The sequence below is a fragment of the Salvia miltiorrhiza genome, chromosome 2 (assembly GCF_028751815.1).
Source record: "Salvia miltiorrhiza cultivar Shanhuang (shh) chromosome 2, IMPLAD_Smil_shh, whole genome shotgun sequence".
In the NCBI taxonomy this organism is placed as follows: domain Eukaryota; kingdom Viridiplantae; phylum Streptophyta; class Magnoliopsida; order Lamiales; family Lamiaceae; genus Salvia; species Salvia miltiorrhiza.
In genome coordinates, this window is record NC_080388.1 from 2,508,233 (window position 1) to 2,534,548 (window position 26,316).

Genomic DNA, 26,316 nt, shown 5'->3' on the forward strand with positions numbered 1-26,316 from the left:
CTTCATTGATATCTAGATATTTCGATTGATTTCTTTATACAAGTCGAGTCATCAAGAAAACGAATATGCCCTTTCTAAATCCCGCTCCTAAATTCCCTCCCTTAGTCGCGATTTTCCCGAATTTGCTATCCTTAGCAAGTGCGGTCGTGACAATTACATTTGATGGTTCTCCCGTTCTCACAAATAATGTAGTTCTCTCTAGAATCACACCCTATATATATATATATATATATATATATATATATATATATATATATATATGACCATTCAAATAACTAAATCACAACGTAATTCAAAGTTCAAAGATCCAATTAAATCAAACAAAAATTCAATAATCAAAGAAAATAGCAATTAAATGAATTGGCCCAACACTTAATTAAATTAGTGAAATTCAGGCCCATTGACTATGGCCCAACACCCAAACCCTAATTCCCCCCTCTTCAACATACGCCTCCCTCCTTCCTCTCAAATCTGCTCCCTCCTCTCAAATCTCTCTCTCTCTCGGCTCCTTCCTCTCAAATCTGCTCCCTCCTCTCAAATCTCTCTCTCTCGGCTCTCCTTCCCTCAAATATCACACGCACACACTCACAGATCTCTCTCTCTCTCTCTCGCTCTCTCGGTTTCACGCCAGATCCACACAGTCGGCCCTCCTCCGCCGCGGCTCCTCCTCCGATGAAGAACCGACAGTCGGCCCTCTCCCTCGCCCCCATCCTCCTCTCTGTCGCCTCTGCTCTATCTCTCTTTCTCTCAAGCAGCAACACGACGACACACACTCACACAAACTGAAAACGCCGCCGCCTCTTCCCCCTGCCGGAAACATCCCCTTCTTCCTCTATATCTCCCTCGCCACAGCCGAATTCGTGAGATTGGCGCACCCAATTCGCGAATCCGATTTTTTTTTTTTTTTTTTTGGGGGGATTCGCCAGGTGGCGAATCCCGTGCGAATCAGACGCGGATCGTGCCCGCACCCGCCCCCCGCGCGAATCGGATACTGCACGGGGTTGATTTCCGGCGAATCCGTGCATTATAGCTAATGAATAAGACATATATACTGATGAACAAGACAATATATACTGATGAACAATGCAGTATATACAATGAATAACAAAATTTAAAATATTATGCTCCCTCCAGGATTCGAACCCTGCGAAAAAAATTCTCCCTCCAGATACAATATCAGCCATAGGATTGATAAAATAAACGCACCAGATCGTGCCCTAGATCTCACTAAAATTAGGGGGTCTCATTGGAGCGGCCCCCTATATATATATATATATATATATATCTTAAAATTACACTCAAGCTTACACACAACACATTAGATGAATCCAACCTGCAAAATTTATTTAATAAGATTAAATTTTTTGTTAAAGTCTTTCCAAGATGTGTGATCAATTATATTTTTATTTGTTTAGTTATTTAATTTAATTTATATTAGCTTGATATTGATTTATAAAAAAATAAATGAATTTATTATAATATATCAATTTCATAAAATAATATACAATATTTTATATTCAAAAAATGAGACAATACAATATAAAGTCTCTTTCATGATAAAAAGCATGGCCCTCAAATGAATAAGGGGACAAGTACTTTATTTCTGGAATCTTTTTTATATTTTGTCGACGCTATCAATATCAAGGTTAATTTAATTATAAAATTCTTTAAAATTCTTGCAAGGTATTGCCTTCGTGGTTTCATCCCTAATTTTTTTTTTTTTTTATCATATTGTGAATTATACGAATTTCAATAAAATATGATTAGAGTTTTTAATGGAATAAGGATCTTATTTTAAATATGAAAAAAATTATATAGACCTTATCATTAAAAATAGTAGTTGAAATTTTTGTGAGAACGAATGAGAAAAAAATTGTGATAATTTTTTTTATGAAGGAAGACCGCAGTAATTTTATTCATGATTATAGTTGTAATATATTAATTTACAAAGAGGAAGACTTACGTGCGCGCTGAACAAATTTTGCGCTCACACAGTGAGCGCGGATCTTGGATCTATCCAACCCGGATCCGGGTCCATTATATATATTAAAAAAAAATTGCAATGACTTTACTACTAATTATATAAAATGTGAATGGACCTATAAACAAGTTAGAAGGTAGGGCAGTTGGTTTGGGTAGTAATTGTAAGTGTTGAGTGCTGGTTTCAAATTCCAGCTCCTACATATTTTTTTAGTATGTTATTTAAACTTTTGTCTAGTGTCATTTAGATATTTTAAAGTGTTTTTTTATTAACAAAAATAGTGTCAATGTTATAGTTTATATATATGAAGCATACTATTTTTAGTATTTTATTTAAACTTTTGTCTAGTGTCATTTAGATATTTTTAAAGTATTTTTTATTAACAAAAATAGTGTCAATATTATAGTTTATATATATGAAGCATACTATTTTTAGTATTTTATTTCAACTTTTGTCTAGTGTCATTTATATATTTTTAAAGTGTTTTTTATTAGCAAAAATAGTGTCAATGTTATAGTTTATATATATGAAGCATACTATCTTTAGTATTTTATTTCAACTTTTGTCTAGTGTCATTTAGATATTTTTTAAGTGTTTTTTATTAGCAAAAATAGTGTCAATGTTATAGTTTATATATATGAAGTATACTATCTTTAGTATTTTATTTCAACTTTGGTCTAGTGTCATTTAGATATTTTTAAAGTGTTTTTTATTAACAAAAATAGTGTCAATGTTATAGTTTATATATATGAAGCATACTATTTTTAGTATTTTATTTCAACTTTTGTCTAGTGTCAATATTTATATATTTTTAAAGTGTTTTTTATTAGCAAAAATAGTGTCAATGTTATAGTTTATATATATGAAGTATACTATCTTTAGTATTTTATTTCAACTTTTGTCTAGTGTCATTTAGATATTTTTAAAGTGTTTTTTATTAACAAAAATAGTGTAATGTTATAGTTTATATATATGAAGCATACTATTTTTAGTATTTTATTTCAACTTTTGTCTAGTGTCATTTATATATTTTTAAAGTGTTTTTTATTAGCAAAAATAGTGTCAATGTTATAGTTTATATATATGAAGTATACTATCTTTAGTATTTTATTTCAACTTTGGTTTAGTGTCATTTAGATATTTTTAAAGTGTTTTTTATTAACAAAAATAGTGTCAATGCTTAACTTTTATAAGTGTAATTTTATTAACATATAATGTGAGCAAAACACTCCACTCCACGTTTTTGATAAAAAATAATGCTTGTAGTTTCTTTCTTTTAAATATGTAATTTTTTTATTAAAATAATACTTGTAGTTTCTTTCTCTTAAGTATGTAGTTTCTTTATTTTAAATATTTAATTTTTAAAATATGTAATTTTTAAGTATGTAGTTTCTTTATTTTAAATATGTAATTTTTTTTATTAAAATAATACTTGTAGTTTCTTTCTTTTAAGTATGTAGTTTTTTTTTTTGTAGTTTCTTTCTTTTAAATATGTAATTTTTTTATTAAAATAATACTTGTAGTTTCTTTTTCTTTTTTTTTGTAGTTTCTTTCTTTTAAGTATGTAATTTCTTTATTAAAATAAGGGTTAATTTTGTATAAATACACCAACTTTCCACGATTTTTGAAATTAGACACGATCTTTGAAATCTTCCTGACAATACACAACCTTTGCACCCATTTTTAATTTTGGCCCGCCTAAATTTTCCAGTCAAATATGTGGCAATACTGATCTGACGTGTACATTTGTCATCCGACCTGTGCATTGACAATAATAACATGGCTTTTTTTAATTCCAAAACGAGCTCGTTTTGGGAAAAAAGCCTAGAAACGTTGTCGTCTTGTATCCATTCGTTGATTTCCTAATTAGGGTTGCGAAAAAACTAAAACTTGAAGAAATCGTCGAGGAAGGTTGAAGATGGAAGATAGGTAAGTGAAATTTGCAAATGTATGAAATTTAATGAATTTAGTGTGGAATAAGTTGATTTAGCTGTGTCTTTTCTTGTATTGTTAATTTTGCAGTTCGTTTAGAATGTTTATACAACATGGTGGGCGATTTCATGAAACTAACACTGGGGGTGAACAATATTATGGTGGAAAAATTGAGTGTCGTAGTGGGTTAGATACTGATTTCTTTGACTACTTCGATTTAATTGACGAAGTTAAAAAGTTAGGATATGAGTCATGGGAAAATATTTGGTGCAAGGAGCTGGATTCAAATGCTTTTAGCTTACTTGAGGACGACAATGATGTTCTTTCTATGTTAAGGCAACTGACTCCAAATCGTAAACATATTAGAGTATATGATGAGGGTGGTAAGAAACCTGCATTGTCAATTGGAGATGGTAATATGGTTGTTGGAGAAGAAACTGCTCATAACTTGGGTGCAACTCATGAAGCTAGCCCTAAGGTGCAACGGCCTACAAAGAAGTCTAAGGGTAAGGAGAAATTAACTGATAATGTTAAGGGTAAGGGTAAGGAGAAGGTGGTAGAGATTGTGAGAGAGACTGTTAATGAAAAAGTTAGGGAGAAATTTAGTGATAAACACACTGAGAATTGGTTACTAAGAAGGTTAGTGAAAGCATTGATGAACTGATGACTAAAAAAATTACTGAGAAGGTTAATGAAAAGGAGAGTGAGAAGGTTAGTGAGAGGCAAGTTGATAGAGTCACTGAAAGTGAGAGAGTCCAACTACTACCATTCCTTCCAACTACAAGCTAAGATTTTTTTACATTCCAGAAACCAATAACCCTAAGCAACTATCACAATAAGCAAAATCAACAGGAGCATAGCCAATGTCACCATCTTCTCCAGCCACCAACGCCTTGCTTTCAAGGCTGCCAATTCCTCCTCCAATTCGTGGTTCATAACAGTCAAATCTCCAGCTTTGCCTCAAGCCTCCTCTTCCTCCTCCTTCGCCTGTCTAGCCAAGCAAGTTTGGATGCGGAGTTGCTCGCGGGCCTCATCCCTCTCCCTTTTCAGTTTAGCAATGTAGTTTCGTTGAAGTATGGTTGGCCTTGTGTCGATCCATTGGAAGAAATCACATCTTCCATCCTATGTAAAGAACCCTAGGTCAAATATTGTAGAGACACAAAAATGAAAAGGAAGAAAATTCAGGTATTAAATTACTGGGCTTAGGGAACATCCGTAGTATCTCATGGCCGGATTTGCGTCCGACCAGGAGATCTTGCTGGCAGCTTCGATCTTGTGGATGCAAAGTGGAGGTGGAGGAGATGATTCCATTCTAAAAAATTTTCCAGTCGCAAATGAGGAATTAGGACTCAACCTTTTAAATTAGAATTTGAAAAACAACTAAAACGACGTCGTTTGAGTGTGTCTTAAACGGTGTAGTTTCATTCACCAGAGGTTGGTGCCACGTTGGATTTTCCGATTGCCACGTAAGAAGAAATTTAGTCGGAAAATTTAGGTGGATCAAAATTAAAAATGGGTGCAAAGGTTGTGTATTGTCAGGAAGATTTCAAAGCTCGTGTCTAATTTCAAAATCGTGGAAAGTTGGTGTATTTATACCAAATTAACCCTTAAAATAATACTTGTAGTTTCTTTCTTTTAAGTATGTAGTTTCTTTCCTTTAAATATGTAATTTTTTTATTAAAATAATACTTGTAGTTTCTTTCTTTTAAGTATGTAGTTTTTTTTTGTAGTTTCTTTCTTTTAAGTATGTAATTTCTTTATTAAAATAATACTTGTAGTTTCTTTCTTTTAAGTATGTAGTTTTTTTTTTGTAGTTTCTTTGTTTTAAGTATGTAATTTATTTATTAAAATAATACTTGTAGTTTCTTTCTTTTAAGTATGTAATTTTTTTTTTGTAGTTTCTTTTTTTTAAGTATGTAATTTCTTTATTAAAATAATACTTGTAATTTCTTTCTTTTAATAATTGTAGTTTCTTTCTTTTAAGTATGTAGTTTCTTTCTTTTAATATTTGTAGTTTCTTTCTTTTTTTCTATAGTTTCTTTCTTTTAATATTTGTAGTTTTTTTCTTTTTTCTATAGTTTCTTTCTTTTAATACTTGTAGTTTCTTTTAAGTATGTAATTTCTTTTTTCTTTTTCGTTTCAAATTTTTAATTGTTATTTTATTTTATTTAGTTTGAAAAATAGTACTCCCTCCGTCCGCCAATAGTAGACCACTTTGGTTGGGCACGGGAATTAATAAAATTGGTGATGATTTTGATGTAGTGGAGAAAGGGTTCCACCACTTTATGAGATGTGTGGTTGAGATTGAATTTGATGTGGCTTTTTTGTAAATAAAGAGTGTTTGTAAGGATAAAAGATTAAAGTGGGTGGTGGGACCATTTCCAAAAAAGGAAAGTGGTCTACTCTTTGCGGACGCCCAATATAGTAAAAATGGTCTACTTTTGGCGGACAGAGGGAGAATCATTTATTCTATATTAAAGGTTTCATTTAGTAAGAAAAATAGTATCATTTGTTCTATATTTAAAGGTTTCATTTAGTAAGAAAAATAGTATCATTAATAAATGATATTAAAAGTTTCGCTCTTTTCTTTGTTCTATATTAAAGGTTTCATTTAGTTTGAAAAATAGTATCCTTTGTTCTATATTAAAGGTTTCATTTAGTAAGAAAAAATAGTATCATTTGTTCTACAAGATTTCAAATGACACTAAACTCTAAACCCTAAACATTATGACACTATGACATTTCGAATGACACTATGACATTTCGAATGACACTATGACATTTCAAATGAAACTTCAACAATTAAAATGACACTATAAGATTTTAAATGACACTGTGACATTTCAAATGACATTATAACAAATGTCATAGTGTCATTTCAAAATGTTAGTGTGTCATTTGAAATAATGTAGTGTCATTCAAAATATTAAAGTGTCATTTGAAATCTTGTAGTGCCTTTTGAAATCTTGTAGTGTCATTCGAAATGTCATAGTCTCATTCTAAATCTTAAAGTATCACTTCAAATGTTATAGTGTCTTTTGAAATGTTAAAATGTCTTTTGAAATCTTGTAGTGTCATTCGAAATGTCTAAGTGTCATTCAAAATCTTAAAGTGTCTTTTGAAATGTTAAAGTGTGTTTTGAAAGCTTGTAGTGTCATTTTTATGTCGGAGTAGTGTCATTTGAAATATAGTAGTGGCATTTAATATTTTATAGTTTCTTTTGAAATGTTAAATGTCACTTGAAATGTTATAGTGTTATTTCAAATATTGTAGTATCATTTGAATTGTTATAGTGTCATTTGAAATCTAGTAGTGTCATTCAAATTATTAAAGTGTCATTTGAAATCTTGTAGTGTCATTCAAAATGTTAAAGTGTCATTTGAAATCTTGTAGTGCATTTTGAAATCTTATAGTGTCATTCTAAATCTTATAGTGTCACTTCAAATGTTAAAGTGTCTTTTGAATGACACTTCAACACTTCAAATGACACTCAAATGACACTTCAAGAATTCAAATGACACTTGAAGAATTCAAATAATACTACAACACTTAAAATGTCACTATGACATTTCGAATCTTGTAGTGTCATTTGAAATCTTGTAGTGTCATTCGAAATGTTAAAGTGTCATTTCAAATGTTATAGTGTCGTTTGAAATATAGTAGTGTCATTTGATATTTTATAGTTTCTTTTGAATTGTTAAAGTGTCATTTGATATTTTATAGTTTCTTTAGAAATGTTATAGTGTCATTTTAAATGTTGTAGTGTCATTTTAAATGTTATAGCGTCATTTGAAATCTAGTAGTGTCATTCGAAATGTCTAAATGTCATTTGAAATCTTGTAGTGCCTTTTGAAATTTTGTAGTGTCATTCGAAATGTCTATGTGTCATTCTAAATCTTAAAGTGTCATTTCAAATGTTACAGTGTCTTTTGAGATGTTAAAGTGTTTTTTAAAATCTTGTAGTGTCATTTTTATATCAGAGTTGTGTCTTTGAAATGTGAAAGTGTCTTTGAAATGTCATAGTGTTAATTATTATAAGTAGTGTTGTTAGGTCCCGGAAGGTCTGGAATAAGTGTATGGGGGCGAAATACACCTATAGGCTATTTTAATACAATTCGGATCTTGCACAAATACAATTCGGATCTTGCAACTCATTTGGTGTTTCATCTCACAGTCACAACCAAACCGAGCAAAACAACACAGACTCAAGTTCATGTTGGCATTCCACTAGATCAAACACGAGGCCAAGATTCAAGCAACCACACCATCACTCACAAATCAATAAGATTTCAAATGACACTATAAGATTTCAAATGACACTATAACATTTCAAATGACATCATAAGATTTAGAATGACACTATAACATTTTAAAGAGCATTATAAGATTTCAAATGACACTACTCCGACAAACAAATGACAATACAAGATTTCAAATGACACTACAACATTCCGAATGACACTATAAGATTTCAATCTGAATGACACTATAAGATTTCAAATGACACTACTCCGACATAAAAATAATACTATAACATTTTAATAATTGAAATGACACTGTTGATTCAAATGACATTATAACATTTCAAATGGCACTGTTGACTCAAATGACATTATAACATTTCAAATGACACTATAAAATTTCAAATGACGCTATGTAATTTCAAATGACACTATAAGATTTTAAATATTATAATGTCATTTAAAATGTTATGGTGTCATTTAAAATACTATAGTGTCATTTATATATCCTAATAGTGTCAATTATATAGAATATCATTTCAAATATTATAATGTCATTTGAATATAAGAAAAGTGTCATTGAGATGTTATAGTATATAACAGAACAGTGGCACTTATAATCTTATAATGTCATTTTTATATCAGAACATTGTCACTTAAAATATTTTCAATAATATAGTGTCTATTATAGACATGGTCATTTACATGTTAAACAAGAAATTATGAATACTTTCTTCATTCAAAATAAAATAGAATACACGTACACATCATAATCCATAAATATATAGTGGCATTAACAAAAGTCAATAATATCATTTACATATATCTAAAGTGTTATTTATCAACTACCACTCCACAAACTAAATTTTGTAGCAGGTTGAAGGAAATCTTGCTCAACACTATAAACACCTAATACATTTTTCCTGATTAAGCAACGACGGCAGCCTCACGCAGCTCGACCTGAAATATATAAAAATAGTAAATGACACATGAAACATATGTAAATGACATTATTTAGATTCAAAAAAAAAAAAAGTAATCAAGAATTCCAACAAAAACCTGTCACGACCGCACTTGCTAAGGATAGCAAATTCGGGGAAACCGCGACTAAGGGAGGGAATTTAGGAGCGGGAGTAAGAAAGGGGCATATTCGGTTTCTTGATGACTCGACTTGTATAAGGAAATCAATCGAAATATCTAGATATCAATGAAGGCCACAAGGGGACCGTACATAATATTATCCCAAAACGGGGTACTCAATAGTTTTAGTACATTATTAAATAATACATATTGTTTGACATAATATCTTAACATAATCAGTGTTCGCAGCGGAATAACAATTTGAGTATATGTATGAAGACATATACTCTACTCTGAGGTAATCATCCTAGTTTGACAAAGCTCCGCTTGCACACTACATCCTCGATCACCGCTCAACCTGCACATTTAAAAATACATGCAGGGCTAAGTACAAAAGTACTTAGTGGACACTTGCCGAAATTTACATACATGCATAATATTTTATTGTCAAGCCTTTCAACAGTAGTAAGATACGAGGGTTTTCCTTTAAAGACTCGTATTTACCAAACATAATATCATTTCTTTCATCAATAACCCGCGCAGGTATTTTATATCATTAATTACCATATCAGTAACTCGTGCCGAGAGGGAGGCCTCCCTCTACGGACACTATGATCGGCCAACCCGCTAGATGACTCACGATCACAAGGTGTACACTAATTCCGAAGGGATTTGCGGTCCCATCCAGAATCCGAATTCGATTAACATCAGATAGGCAATTAATAATAAAACATAAAGCATTTAGGCATTGACAATATCATTTAAATTCATAAGCATAAAGTCTTAACAATTCTAATATATAATTTTAATTTATACGTAGAAAGCCTACCTGAATAGCCGACTCACGGTTTTAGCTCTAACTCTGGTGCTTGACCTTTAATCCGAGAAAATAAAATAAGATTCTAATTCTCGAAAAATCTCAATAAATGAGGATGCGTGAAATGATTATGCATGACTCATATTCCTTTAATTAAATTATGAGGTGTTAATCCTATTTAAGGAATTAAAGCTCGTCTTATGAGGTCGGATTATTAATCTTTAATAATCTACTCATCTTAAAATAATCTAATTTACTTACTAATTAATGATTAGTAAGTCTTAAAAATTTATCACTAATTAAAATAATTAGGATTAAAATAATGGGGACTAAATTAATAAATTTCATTGGGCTTAACTAATAAATTAGTAGGAGTTCAATTAATAAAAATAATAAATCCATTATTAACAATTAATAGAAGCCCAAACAAAATAAATAATAAGAGCCCATTTATAAAAATAATAGAGTCCAAACAATATATATATTAGCCCAATGGAAATAAAATAAGCAAAGCCCAATTAAATTAATCTCCGGCCCAATAAAATAAACTAGGCCCAAAAGGAATTTAATTTGAGCCCAAATGAATAAATTCAAAGCCCAATGCATTAATAATATTAGGTCCAACATCAATTAAATCGTAGGAGCCCAAGTAATATAAATTCGAGACCCATTATTAATAAATAATAGGAGTCCAAGTAATAATTAATGTGGACTGGAAAGAATTAATCTTATCTCGTCAAAACCTTAAACTCAAAACATTATCACATAACTATCATTTAGGTTCGAAACTATTTATTCGAACATCAACATGCGCATTAATCATAACTCGTTCTATTTATGTCATCTAGTCAAATATTCCGTCATTTAAAAACAAAACCTATAATATTACATAGATAAATTATATCATCATAGATCATGCTTTCTTATTTTTAAAATCATTTAATCATTTTCAAATAATCCATATTAATAAGTCATTTTGAAAAGAATTAATTTAAATGAGAGTATAACTCGAAATATTTCATTTTATAATCCATTTATAAATACTTGAAATAAAGAACTCCATTTAAATAATTAATTTAAAGGTCAATATATAATTAAATTAATCAAGCTCAATTTAAATTAATAATTAAGAGCTCAAATAATTTAAATAGATATAAGCCCAAATTAATTAGATAAATTAAGTCTATCATGTTTTTCTTTGAATAAGGACCAAACAATTTAATTAAAATAGGTCCAAATCCTTTAATTAAATCGGTCCAAACAATTTAATTAAATCGGCCCAAGAATTTAATTAAATCGGCTCAAGAGTTTAATTAAATCGGCCCAAGAATTTAATTAAATCGGCCCAAGAGTTTAATTAAATCGGCCCAAGAGTTTAATTAAATCGGCCCAAGAATTTAATTAAATCGGCCCAAGATTTTCGGCCCAAACCCGGCTCAAACCCGGCCCAAACCCGGCTCCCTTTTCTAACCTAAATATACACACACACTAAATACACTCAAACACACACATTAGCTGCGCCCCATCTCTTCTTTCTCACTCTCTCTCTCGCCTTTCTCTCTCGGACCTCTCTCTCTCGTTTTCTGCCGTTCTGCCGCCGCCGCTGCCGTTCAACGGCGCCGTCGCCGCCGGCGTGCGGCGCGGCTTCTCCTTCTCTCTCCCTGAACTTTTCCCCCTCTCTTCTCCTCCCTCGGTCTCACTCTTCTCACTGACTCACACACACACGCACGCAGACACGGCGAAAGCCGCGCCGCCGCGTCGTCCTCCCCTTCGCCGGTGGACAGACGGCCAGGAGCCGCCACCGTCGCCGGAGAGCCCAGGTAAAACCCTAACCTTTTTTTCATTTTCCCCTTCTTTCCTTTTTAGATTAAAAACTGAAAACTCCTCTCTCTCTCTTTTGATTTGGCTGGATCGGAGCAACGGCGACGTCACGGCTGTCACGTTACCGCCGCCGCCGCCGACGACGAGCCACCAAGGCTCCGCCGCTGACCGCCGTCTGAAAACAGGTAATTCTAATTTTCCTTTCTCTCCTTTTCTTTTTCCTTCCCTCATCCTTTCCCTTTTCTAAATTAAAATCTGAAAAACTTATCTCCCTTCCTCCTCTTTGGCAGATCGGAGCCACCGCGGCTCCGTCGCCGTCCGTTGACCGCCGGCGACGACGAGTCACCAAGGCTGCCGCCTCCCTCTGATCTCGACTCACATATACAAAACAGGGTTCAAGCCTCATATTTAATTCAAAACATAGAAATAGGCTTTTTACTGAATTCATTTTCAAATACTGTAAATTTCAGTTCATATGTGCATATGTAAACATGTTGTGAAATATCTGAACAGCCGTATGAATTGGTATGTATTGGTGGTTCCCTGAGGGTGATGATACCTTGAGTAGGTGGATAATAGTCTCTGCAGATATTGTATATCACAAAAATTAGGAATCAATTTGGGAAGAGAATGGAAAGATGCAGAAATTTCTTTGTTGCATTACCTTAAAATTGGCTGTGAAATTGGGCTGCAGTAGTTGAAAATGGTGGTGTGAGAATGGTGAAAGTGGCTGTGGTTTTAAAGAAAAATGGGGTGGTTTGGATGGATGAGGATTGTGGAATTTTTTTCAACTTACAGGTATGAACTCTTCAGCTGGCATGTAAGACTGAAGAATTTCCTTCAGCATGCGTAGTAAATTCTTCAGCATGCTTAGGATTCAGCATGCTTAGGATTATATATGTAATAAAATATCTAAGAGATTAATGTATTAATTATATGGTTCCAAACTCATTTAAATACATTAAGACATATAAGCCAAATTCTTATTGAAGCATAAAATCCATTTGAGCTTGCTTCTAACATAAATTAAATTACTCATGGGCTTAAGTAAACAATCGATAAAAGATTCATATTTAACACTTCAGTGTTAAATTCTCCACAATAAATTAATGGACTCAAAATATATTTTGAGTGCATCATCTATTGAAAATAATAAAAAAAATAAATCATAACATATATAAATTATCAAATTCATATAAGTTCGTATTTTATTAATGGATGCTGAACTCTAATACATCCTTAAATCAGTAATTAAAAGTATATAATCCTTAATAAAAAGTCGGGTCATTACATACTATCCCCCTTAAAAGAAATTTCGTCCCGAAATTTGCATACCTATGTGAAAAGTTCTGGGTATTTTTCTTTCATCTGGTCCTCAAGTTCCCACGTTGCTTCTTCCGGTCCATGGTGTCTCCACAGTATTTTGACTGACGCGATCGATTTATTCCTTAACTCTTGCACCTTTCGGTCCAAAATGGCTTCAGGTTTTTCCTCGTACGTCAAGTCTGGGTTAAGAATCATTTCATCTTGGTGAATCACGTGTTTGGGGTCAAACACGTACCGTCTCAGCTGTGACACGTGGAACACATTGTGGACGTTTCCAAAGCTAGGTGGCAGTGCCAACCTATACGCTACGGGACCTATTCTTTCAAGGATCTCATAAGGTCCTACAAAACGGGGTCTCAACTTACCCTTAACACCGAATCTAACGATCCCTTTCGAGGGTGATATTTTAAGGAAAACCTTGTCTCCAATCTGGAATTGTAGTTCGGTTCGTCGGGTATCAGCGTAAGACTTCTGTCTGTCCTGAGCCTCTTTAATTCTTGCTCTAATCTGGCGGATGGTCTCAATCATCTCGCTTACTGCATCTGGCCCAAGGATTTTTCTTTCACCCACTTCATCCCAGTAAAGTGGTGATCTACACTTCCTTCCATACAGCGCCTCATAAGGTGCCATATCAATGGTTGCCTGGTAACTATTGTTGTAGGCGAATTCGATTAATGGCAGCACTGATTCCCAACTTCCTCCTCGGTCTAGCACCACTGTCCTCAACATATCTTCAAGGGTCTGAATTGTCCTTTCTGATTGTCCATCTGTTTGAGGGTGAAAGGCGGTGCTAAAGTTTAATCTCGTTCCCAACTCTTTCTGCAAACTGATCCAAAATCTAGAAGTAAATTTTGAATCTCTATCTGAAGTAATGGATATTGGTATTCCATGTAGCCGTACAATCTCACGAATGTACAGTTGGGCTAGTTTCTCCGATCCATGGGTAATTGGAATCGGTATAAAATGAGCGCTTTTTGTGAGACGGTCTACTATTACCCAAATAGATGTGTTGCCCCTATTTGTCTTGGGTAGACCCGTCACGAAATCCATCGCTATGTGCTCCCACTTCCATTCTGGAATTTCCAATGGCTGTAATTTCCCATATGGTCGTTGATGTAAAGCTTTCACTTGCTGGCATGCAAGGCAACGCTCTACAAACGAGGCTATATCTCGTTTCATCCCGTCCCACCAAAATTTCTGTTTTAGATCTTGGTACATTTTGGTACTTCCGGGATGAGCGGTATAGGGCGTGTCATGAGCTTCACTCATGATCTCGTTTCTCAGTTCCTCGTTATGGGGAACACACAATCTTCCTTCAAAAATAACTGCGTTATCCGTTGCCTCTTGGTAGCCTCCTGGCGTGCCTGTTCGGATCTTGAGACGAACTTTTTCCAAGCTCTCATCCGCTCTCTGGGCACTGACGATCCTTTCTCTGAGGTCTGGGACGGCTACTAGAGTTGCAATAATTGCTCTTGTCGTTGCCGGTGGCTGAACCACTTCTATCTTCAATTTGTCAAAATCCCTTACAAGCGTGTCCTCTTGAGTGAGAAGAAGTCCTAACTCGGATTGAGTTTTACGACTTAAAGCATCAGCTACTACATTAGCTTTTCCCGGGTGGTAGTTGATACCGCAGTCGTAATCCTTCACGAGTTCGAGCCATCTCCTCTGTCTCATATTCAAGTCTTTCTGCTCGAAGAAATACTTAAGGCTTTTGTGATCAGTGAAGATTTCACATCTAACTCCGTATAGATGGTGTCTCCAAATTTTCAAAGCATGCACAATTGCTGCCAGTTCCAGATCATGAGTGGGGTAGTTCAATTCATGTGGCCTTAGTTGTCGCGAGGCGTAGGCAATGACCTTTCCTTCTTGCATCAACACACAACCTAGCCCATTTTTGGACGCGTCCGTGAAGATCACGTATTCTTTATCGGCTGCTGGAACTGCTAGCACTGGTGCAGTTGTCAATTTCTTCTTCAGCTCTTGGAAGTTGGCTTCACACTCTTCGTTCCACTTATACTTGATTCCTTTGCGAAGTAATTGCGTCATTGGTCTCGCTATTTTAGAGAATCCTTCGATGAATCTCCGGTAGTATCCCGCCAAACCTAAGAAACTCCGGATTTCATTAGGTGTGGTTGGTGATTTCCACTCGCGCACTGCTTGCACCTTGGCGGGGTCCACCTTGATTCCATCTGCTGATACGATGTGCCCTAGAAACATTACTTCTTTCAACCAAAATTCGCACTTGCTGAATTTGGCGAACAATTTCTCCGTCTTTAATGTCTCCAGGATGATTCTCAAATGATTTTCATGCTCTTGGTCATTCTTAGAATAGATGAGGATATCATCTATAAACACTAAGACAAATTTGTCTAAGTATGGATGGAAAACTCGATTCATGAGGTCCATGAATACTGCCGGTGCATTGGTTAGACCAAATGGCATGACAACGAATTCATAGTGACCATATCTTGTGCGGAAAGCGGTCTTAGATATATCCTCTGGTCTGATCTTCAGTTGATGATACCCAGACCTTAAATCTATTTTTGAGAATACACTGGCTCCTTTGAGTTGATCGAACAAATCATCTATCCTTGGAAGAGGATATTTGTTTTTAAGCGTCAGTTTGTTCAACTCTCGATAATCAATGCACATTCTCATGGTTCCATCTTTCTTCTTGACAAAGAGTACAGGCGCTCCCCAAGGCGAGACACTGGGTCTGATGAAACCCAAGTCCAAGAGTTCCTGTAGTTGCACCTTTAATTCTTGTAGTTCCTTTGGGGCCATCCTGTACGGTGCCTTTGATACTGGGGCAGATCCAGGTTCTAGATCAATGGTGAAATCTAGTTGCCTGTCTGGAGGTAGTCCTGGCAATATTTCAGGAAAAACTTCTGGAAAATCTCGTACTATTGCCACATCTTCCACTTTCTTGTCTTCACTAGCTTCCCCGTTTAGGTAGACGAGATAAGCTGTGCTTCCTTCCTTCATCATCTCTTTTCTGGCTTGTAATGCGGATATCACTGGTACTCTTTTCTTCATACCTATGCCGTGAAATTCCGTCGGTTCCTTTCCAGGTGGTCGAATAGAAATTTTTCGTTCACTACAAAGGATGGTGGCATGATTCTCAGCTAGCCAGTCCATTCCTAAGATCATATCTACGTCCCACATGAGCAGAATATTAAGATTGTTCGCTACCATCTTAAGTTCTCCTATTTCAAATTCTACGTTCGAGCAAACATGTGTGGTGGTAGATCTTTCTCCTGAGGGTGTAGTGATTCTTAAGGCACACTTAGCTCGTTCTGATTCGATTTTTACGGTATCTACGCAAGGGGCAGATATAAAAGAATGCGAGGCACCAGTATCGAACAGAATCATTATGGAAAAACCTTTAAGCTTGCCCATACCTGCCAGGTTTCCCTGGTTCTTCTCGGGCTGGTTTTGGGTGAGAGCAAAGGCTCTCGCCTGCTGCGGCAATGGTTGTTGCCGCCTCTGTTGCTGTTGGCGCTGTTGGTTCTTGTGTTGGTATTGCTGCTGGTATGGCTGTTGTTGGCGGGGCTGGTATTGGTATTGCTGCTGGTATGGCTGTTGTTGGCGGGGCTGGTGTTGCCCTTGAACTGCTTGCAGGGGCTGGGCATAAGTGGCCCTGATTGCCGCGCCCTGCTGTTTGTTGGGGCATTGTGAGGAGTAGTGGCCCTTCTGGCCACACGTGTAGCAACTGTCAGTTCCAGCCTTACAGACACCACGATGTGGTTTGTGGCATTTTGGACAAAGGGGAACTTCATTTTGTCTTTGACTGCCTCCAGCCGGGGCAGGACCCTGTTGCTTCCCTTGTCCTTGTTGCTGATATTGTCCCAACGGCGCATTTCCTTGCCATGGCCTCTTGTTAGTCTGGTTTTCATTTCCTCTATGGTCGTTCCAGTTGCGCTTCCCTTTAAAGTTCTGAGGGCGTGCAGGTGGGTTGGTTGGCGCTGAGGTCTGTGGCGGAGCCAACCTTTCTACTGGCATCGCAGCTTCGATGTCCAGTGCCCTGTTCAAAGACTCAGTGTATGAGAGTCCACCATGACTAGCTAGAGTCATCCGAATCTCGTGCCTCAGACCGGCACAAAATTTCTCCGCCATTTTCTCATCAGTATCAACCTGTTGCGGAGCATAACGCGATAGATCGCAGAACTCTCTGTCATACTCTGTCACCGTCTTCTTCCCTTGTTTCAGGCTATAGAACTCAGCCTCCTTCTTCTTTCTGTAGCTTTTGGGAATATACTTATCATATAATCCCGTCTTAAAGTCTTCCCAAGTGTATGCTGCCCATTGTTCGGGAGTCAGAGTCTTTCGGCGGGCTTCCCACCAAAAGTCAGCCGATCCGGCTAGTTGGAAAGACATACACGAGAGTCGCTCCTCTTCTGTGCAGTGTAGGAAAGTGAAGATACGCTCCAAGGCGCGTATCCAAGCTTCGGCCTCGGCTGGGTCGCCTGTCCCAGTAAATGTGGGCGGATTCTGTCGAAGAAACAGTTCTTCAGTCCTTCTAGCAGGGGGTGGAGGGGGTGGGGTAGGTTCCCTGTCGTTTCGCCGCCCTTCAGGTATTTCATCGCGATTTCCATCATTGTTAACGTTTCTCCTAGGGGGGCGACCTCGTTTAGGCGGCATTCTGCAAATTACAAACACCCTTTTTAATACATTCTATACAGGAATCTCTAAGGCAATTAACAAAGAACTGTTTGTCAAATTTAACTTATCATAACTCCAAAACTAAGATATTAACAGGAACCGTTGCATACACAAGTCAAATTATTTAAAGTTACTACATTCTTAACTGACTTGTGAAGAATAAAACCCGTAGAGAAACATAAAACATACACGAGATCGTCGCAGAAAACCCATGCTAGGGTCATTTATATCTCATGGAAAAATTGTCTCATCGAGGGCTTTTACATTGTCAACCCAAAATGTAAGTAAAGTCTATCCAGTACTCCCTATGATGTACCGGCTTACTAGTTAAGCAATCACAAAAGGGTTTTTATTTACGGAACGTCCTAGAGACCAACATTTCCGTACTAATGCTAGCTAGAAACAACATAAATAAAATCATAGTCATTGGAACGAATCATCGTTTCCGGAGTACATCCACAAGCTAAAAACTATCAAATCTGTGAACTCTGAGTCGCGGTACGACTGCTCCTTGGTGACGCCAGGGGGTCCTCTTCTGGATCCTCCTCGGGGTCTTCCTCCTCATCCTCCTCGGGGTCCTCCTCCTCATCCTCGCCCGGCTCCCAGCTGGGCAACGGAGTCTCTCCCTGGCCCTCGCCTGTCTCCTGCATGATCTGGGCTGAGCGGAAGATATCGTCCGCAATCTCACGGATCGGATCGTCTCTGGTGCTGATCCTGGCCGTGGTACGAGGCTTGATCGGAGCTGGAGTTGGCACGGGCTCGGGATGAGTACTCCTCATCGTACCATACGGTACTGTACCATCATCCTCCTGCATAGGGGCTTTGCCCCTATCTATGAACTCCCTCAGGTTGGACATGACCCTGTCAGCATTGGCCATGGCAGTCGAAAGCCTTGCTTCTGCCGTAGGTATCATTGGTGGTGGAGGAGTAGCAGCCCGGGCTGATGAGTCAGGGGGCGATGGGAAATCCCTGCGAGCCCGTGGACGAGAAGGGCCTGCCTCGTCATCGTGCCTACCACGGCGCCCTAGAACTGAGGCTCGTGGTGGAGGATCTCGGGGCAAGGCCATCGAGGGCTCGGGAGCAGTAGTGGGTGCTTCCGCTGGCAAAGGCGTTCCCACCTGTACGTAGTCTCCCGGAAGGATGTAGGGCCCTAGAGGGGCGCGGCCCCACAAAGTGAAACAGATCTGAAGCTCCGCAATAAAGCTAGGGAAGTCTCCCATGAGGTCGTGGTAATCTTCTCGGCGAAAGATGTATTGGGTAGAGATCTGCCTAGCCCATCCCTGCCACTCGGAAGGTAACAGTAAGATCAACCTCTGGATACCGTCATACCCTGATACTCCATGTGCACTCGCCTCGACCCAGTGTCTGTGAAAACCTGCGAGGAATTGTCCGAGGTTATCCCCGTGACATGGAGCATAGGTGCGGTAGGACCGCTCGACCTCCTCTGGACTAGCCCATGGGGGTAGTGGTCGTCGTCGGGTGAAAACAGTCCTCGCCATCTAACAAAGGAAGTTCTATTGTCAAAAGTAGCACACGACAAGTAACTTAAGGCGATAAGGTTCTAAATATCTAAAATCGGAAAACAAGTTCGGTTCAATAACCATAACGTGCAAAAATACCTCATCATCTAAATCTAGCATTTACACAAGTCATACAGGTTCTTAATACTTAATCACAGATTACCTAATTCGACTATCATATAGTTCTAGTGTCGTTATTTACCGAACTTAGGGCTTGTTATGTGATGATGATATTTTCTTAAATCTAACAACGAGCACTAAAAGTTTCAACAAAATAAGTTCGAAAGGCCAAGTTAATTCGAGATCTCATCGTAGAAAAACACTCGAATATTTAAGCTATGCCCATGCCATCAACGTACTATTGGCGTTCGTTACGTTGCTCAATCTTCATGCTCGTGGTTTCATCATGCGACCCTTCGTGTGATTCTTCTTTCTCTATTTCGACCGTCATTGTCGATGTCATCGTAACATGAAGAAAAAGTTAAGGCATCTCCCTAAGTTCTCTTCTATGTTCCGTCGTGAGAGTGAGCATATATAATTTAACAGTTCTAAGTTCTTGTGATTCATACAATAGTCATACTTATTCATGCTTCATACATTTCAAGAAATTAACTTAATTAAAACTTGAAAGTACTTACCATAACCTCCGTTGAGCGTGACGAGATGTAGTGCCAAGCTTTTGTCAACTAGTTCAAAAGTGTATTAACTTACTTAATCTAGACTCAACTTAGAAGGAATGAGTAGTACTCAGAGCAAAAGAAATGCTCTGATACCATTCTGTCACGACCGCACTTGCTAAGGATAGCAAATTCGGGGAAACCGCGACTAAGGGAGGGAATTTAGGAGCGGGAGTAAGAAAGGGGCATATTCGGTTTCTTGATGACTCGACTTGTATAAGGAAATCAATCGAAATATCTAGATATCAATGAAGGCCACAAGGGGACCGTACATAATATTATCCCAAAACGGGGTACTCAATAGTTTTAGTACATTATTAAATAATACATATTGTTTGACATAATATCTTAACATAATCAGTGTTCGCAGCGGAATAACAATTTGAGTATATGTATGAAGACATATACTCTACTCTGAGGTAATCATCCTAGTTTGACAAAGCTCCGCTTGCACACTACATCCTCGATCACCGCTCAACCTGCACATTTAAAAATACATGCAGGGCTAAGTACAAAAGTACTTAGTGGACACTTGCCGAAATTTACATACATGCATAATATTTTATTGTCAAGCCTTTCAACAGTAGTAAGATACGAGGGTTTTCCTTTAAAGACTCGTATTTACCAAACATAATATCATTTCTTTCATCAATAACCCGCGCAGGTATTTTATATCATTAATTACCATATCAGTAACTCGTGCCGAGAGGGAGGCCTCCCTCTACGGACACTATGATCGGCCAACCCGCTAGATGACTCACGATCACAAGGTGTACACTAATTCCGAAGGGATTTGCGGTCCCATCCAGAATCCGAATTCGATTAACATCAGATAGGCAATTAATAATAAAACATAAAGCATTTAGGCATTGACAATATCATTTAAATTCATAAGCATAAAGTCTTAACAATTCTAATATATAATTTTAATTTATACGTAGAAAGCCTACCTGAATAGCCGACTCACGGTTTTAGCTCTAACTCTGGTGCTTGACCTTTAATCCGAGAAAATAAAATAAGATTCTAATTCTCGAAAAATCTCAATAAATGAGGATGCGTGAAATGATTATGCATGACTCATATTCCTTTAATTAAATTATGAGGTGTTAATCCTATTTAAGGAATTAAAGCTCGTCTTATGAGGTCGGATTATTAATCTTTAATAATCTACTCATCTTAAAATAATCTAATTTACTTACTAATTAATGATTAGTAAGTCTTAAAAATTTATCACTAATTAAAATAATTAGGATTAAAATAATGGGGACTAAATTAATAAATTTCATTGGGCTTAACTAATAAATTAGTAGGAGTTCAATTAATAAAAATAATAAATCCATTATTAACAATTAATAGAAGCCCAAACAAAATAAATAATAAGAGCCCATTTATAAAAATAATAGAGTCCAAACAATATATATATTAGCCCAATGGAAATAAAATAAGCAAAGCCCAATTAAATTAATCTCCGGCCCAATAAAATAAACTAGGCCCAAAAGGAATTTAATTTGAGCCCAAATGAATAAATTCAAAGCCCAATGCATTAATAATATTAGGTCCAACATCAATTAAATCGTAGGAGCCCAAGTAATATAAATTCGAGACCCATTATTAATAAATAATAGGAGTCCAAGTAATAATTAATGTGGACTGGAAAGAATTAATCTTATCTCGTCAAAACCTTAAACTCAAAACATTATCACATAACTATCATTTAGGTTCGAAACTATTTATTCGAACATCAACATGCGCATTAATCATAACTCGTTCTATTTATGTCATCTAGTCAAATATTCCGTCATTTAAAAACAAAACCTATAATATTACATAGATAAATTATATCATCATAGATCATGCTTTCTTATTTTTAAAATCATTTAATCATTTTCAAATAATCCATATTAATAAGTCATTTTGAAAAGAATTAATTTAAATGAGAGTATAACTCGAAATATTTCATTTTATAATCCATTTATAAATACTTGAAATAAAGAACTCCATTTAAATAATTAATTTAAAGGTCAATATATAATTAAATTAATCAAGCTCAATTTAAATTAATAATTAAGAGCTCAAATAATTTAAATAGATATAAGCCCAAATTAATTAGATAAATTAAGTCTATCATGTTTTTCTTTGAATAAGGACCAAACAATTTAATTAAAATAGGTCCAAATCCTTTAATTAAATCGGTCCAAACAATTTAATTAAATCGGCCCAAGAATTTAATTAAATCGGCTCAAGAGTTTAATTAAATCGGCCCAAGAATTTAATTAAATCGGCCCAAGAGTTTAATTAAATCGGCCCAAGAGTTTAATTAAATCGGCCCAAGAATTTAATTAAATCGGCCCAAGATTTTCGGCCCAAACCCGGCTCAAACCCGGCCCAAACCCGGCTCCCTTTTCTAACCTAAATATACACACACACTAAATACACTCAAACACACACATTAGCTGCGCCCCATCTCTTCTTTCTCACTCTCTCTCTCGCCTTTCTCTCTCGGACCTCTCTCTCTCGTTTTCTGCCGTTCTGCCGCCGCCGCTGCCGTTCAACGGCGCCGTCGCCGCCGGCGTGCGGCGCGGCTTCTCCTTCTCTCTCCCTGAACTTTTCCCCCTCTCTTCTCCTCCCTCGGTCTCACTCTTCTCACTGACTCACACACACACGCACGCAGACACGGCGAAAGCCGCGCCGCCGCGTCGTCCTCCCCTTCGCCGGTGGACAGACGGCCAGGAGCCGCCACCGTCGCCGGAGAGCCCAGGTAAAACCCTAACCTTTTTTTCATTTTCCCCTTCTTTCCTTTTTAGATTAAAAACTGAAAACTCCTCTCTCTCTCTTTTGATTTGGCTGGATCGGAGCAACGGCGACGTCACGGCTGTCACGTTACCGCCGCCGCCGCCGACGACGAGCCACCAAGGCTCCGCCGCTGACCGCCGTCTGAAAACAGGTAATTCTAATTTTCCTTTCTCTCCTTTTCTTTTTCCTTCCCTCATCCTTTCCCTTTTCTAAATTAAAATCTGAAAAACTTATCTCCCTTCCTCCTCTTTGGCAGATCGGAGCCACCGCGGCTCCGTCGCCGTCCGTTGACCGCCGGCGACGACGAGTCACCAAGGCTGCCGCCTCCCTCTGATCTCGACTCACATATACAAAACAGGGTTCAAGCCTCATATTTAATTCAAAACATAGAAATAGGCTTTTTACTGAATTCATTTTCAAATACTGTAAATTTCAGTTCATATGTGCATATGTAAACATGTTGTGAAATATCTGAACAGCCGTATGAATTGGTATGTATTGGTGGTTCCCTGAGGGTGATGATACCTTGAGTAGGTGGATAATAGTCTCTGCAGATATTGTATATCACAAAAATTAGGAATCAATTTGGGAAGAGAATGGAAAGATGCAGAAATTTCTTTGTTGCATTACCTTAAAATTGGCTGTGAAATTGGGCTGCAGTAGTTGAAAATGGTGGTGTGAGAATGGTGAAAGTGGCTGTGGTTTTAAAGAAAAATGGGGTGGTTTGGATGGATGAGGATTGTGGAATTTTTTTCAACTTACAGGTATGAACTCTTCAGCTGGCATGTAAGACTGAAGAATTTCCTTCAGCATGCGTAGTAAATTCTTCAGCATGCTTAGGATTCAGCATGCTTAGGATTATATATGTAATAAAATATCTAAGAGATTAATGTATTAATTATATGGTTCCAAACTCATTTAAATACATTAAGACATATAAGCCAAATTCTTATTGAAGCATAAAATCCATTTGAGCTTGCTTCTAACATAAATTAAATTACTCATGGGCTTAAGTAAACAATCGATAAAAGATTCATATTTAACACTTCAGTGTTAAATTCTCCACAATAAATTAATGGACTCAAAATATATTTTGAGTGCATCATCTATTGAAAATAATAAAAAAAATAAATCATAACATATATAAATTATCAAATTCATATAAGTTCGTATTTTATTAATGGATGCTGAACTCTAATACATCCTTAAATCAGTAATTAAAAGTATATAATCCTTAATAAAAAGTCGGGTCATTACAAAACCAAATCACATTATGATGTAATAATCAACACAAAAAGAGCATGTAATGCGCTGAATTATGTATCCACTACCACTACCACTAGACAACCTTCTAAAACTTCTACTTAATCAACTTATTACACAAAACAGAATTCCAAGAAACCAAAAGATGCATGTGGCTTTCAACCAATCCACAAGAGAGGGTAAAAAATAAAATCAAGAATTCATATAAAACAGAGCACCCACTGACCTTCGAATAAGAAACGCACACACATACTATTAAGGTTAATTAATTCCCTTGGCAAAATAAGCATGAAAAGCCTCCATTTTGTCCTTGGGCAAAGACAAGCAAACCTCGAATCCTCCCACAAAATCCCTTGATTTGCAAAGCGTCATCGCATATTTCTGCTCATCAATCGTCAATATCTCCTGCTTCCTCGCCCTGCCCCACCCGAAATCCGCCCCGTATAGATCCAGCCGGGTCGACCCGGCTACCGATAAGAACGACTCCTGCAACGCCTTGTTGATCTCGCCCGACCATTTCTCCGCACTCTCTAGAATCTTCTTGTCGCCCGTCCTCTCCGTTATCGCCGCCGCCGCCGCCGCCGCTGCCAGAAACAGCCCCTCCTCTCCGGCCAGCTCCCGCCGCCCGATCCTCGGCAGCGCGAAGGACAGGCAGTTGCCGAAGTAGCTCCCCGGAACCGCCGGATCCAAACGCGGCCGTAAATCGATAGGAATAAAGAAAAACGCGTCGCCGTCGTCTTCGCTGTTGTTGTCTGCTTCAGATCTGAGTGATTTCGCCATGGTAGTCCAGATATAAGCTGCGATCGCGACGAAAGATGAGAGGTGAGCTGAATTTGGAATCCTTTCCTGAATCGAATTCTTCAGTTTCTTAATCTCCGATTGGGTGAAAGTGTAGGTCGATCGAACGCGGTTCGTCGGCAGGGAAGGGTAGCGCGACTGCAAGGGGATTCTCTGAGCATTTTTCCAGTAAATCGAGTCCAATTTCAGAGGGTAATTAATCAAGGATCGATCGAAAACCGGCAGGCACTCGCCATGTTTGCTCACGAATTCCTCATCGCCATCTCCTCTACTGATCGCCGACCAGCTCGTCAAAAACCCTTGGAACGACTGCGCGTCGTTGGCGCAGTGATGCGTCGTGATCCCGATGCAGACGCCGCGCCCGGGGAAGAGAGTCGCCTGCACGGCGAGGACCTTGAGCAGTTTCCGATCGGATTCCTCGACGACCGGCGGCAATCGAGGGATGAAACTGTAAAGCTTATCAGCCGATTGCGGAAGGTCTCCGACGAGATCGTCTAAATCGTCGCTGGATTCGGCGACGGTTACAGTAACGGAGTCGCCGGAGAGGTACCGGAAAATCGGCATCTCCTCCGGCGACGAAGGGTAGACGACGTGGCCGGAGAGGGGGAAGAAGTGCTTGAGAGATAGCGAGAGAGATTGTTTGAGTTTTGGAACGATTGTTTCTAGGAAATGTGGCTTGGAGCAGGGAAATTCGTAGAAGAGGAGCTGGAGCATGGGTTGGAAATGCAGCCAGGTGATATCGAAGAACGTGAGCGGCAGCGATTGATCCGCCACCGCGCCCGGCGGCGGCGCAACCCCACAGCTTTCGAGCACGGTGGTGGTCATGGCGGTGGGGTTAGTTAATTAGTTATACGTTTATGAGGGTTTTTGTGTGTTATATATATAAAGTTAGGGTTTTTTTCTATTTACCATTCTCTCTTGTGTTATATAAAGTTGGGGTTTTTTTCTACTTACCATTCTCTCTTTTGTTTCTTCTGCACTAGTACACTCGCTGGTGCGGCGATTATAGTTTTGTATCAAAATTAAATGATGTAGTGTATATCGGCTAAGTGATTAGGGTTAATGTCTAAAACCGAAGGTCTTGGGTTCGAGCCCCTGTGGCGCGACCTTTAAATTTCTTTATTTAATCATATTAATTTATATAAAAAAAATTAAATAATGTATCAAATGAATAAAAAAATAAATATTAAATATAGTTAGAATATAAGTAAAGGTAAATTATTTTTTCTTAAAAAATTAAAATAATCTACATCAATTACTCAGTAAAGATCCTTAATTTTATTTTATAATTTTCAAAAGTATCAATTTTAATTTTCCACCTATTTGATGGAAACTTTTGTTTTCTTCTCTAAAATTATAGAATAAACACATCATTCAAATTAAAGGAAATGAAGAAATAATAATA

The 26,316-nt window shown here is 37.3% G+C and overlaps 2 protein-coding genes across 3 annotated transcripts in view; both read right to left on the reverse strand.

Moving 5' to 3' along the window:
* The window catches only part of LOC131012585 (protease Do-like 7), a 498,535-nt gene that overhangs the window by 323,980 nt on the left and 148,239 nt on the right, over positions 1 to 26,316 (reverse strand). The gene's annotated exons all lie outside the window — the stretch shown is intronic.
* Positions 8,875 to 25,853, reverse strand: LOC131012595 (anthocyanidin 3-O-glucoside 6''-O-acyltransferase-like). 2 transcript variants are annotated; one of them, XR_009097389.1, is made up of 2 exons: positions 24,113 to 25,853; positions 8,875 to 9,213 (listed from the first exon to the last, which is right to left on the reverse strand). XR_009097389.1 is itself a non-coding variant. In XM_057940578.1 (2 exons), the coding sequence occupies exon 1, from the start codon at positions 25,734 to 25,736 to the stop codon at positions 24,375 to 24,377; it is 1,362 nt and encodes a 453-aa protein (XP_057796561.1). In that variant the 5' UTR covers positions 25,737 to 25,853; the 3' UTR covers positions 8,875 to 9,114; positions 24,340 to 24,374. The 2 variants fall into 2 exon arrangements, 1 of the variants encoding a protein (XP_057796561.1); XM_057940578.1 differs by having other exon boundaries at positions 8,875 to 9,114; positions 24,340 to 25,853.

Bases quoted from the DNA above. Each gene is read 5' to 3' on its own strand.
- LOC131012595 (XM_057940578.1), bottom strand. From the start codon at position 25,736: ATGACCACCACCGTGCTCGAAAGCTGTGGGGTTGCGCCGCCGCCGGGC.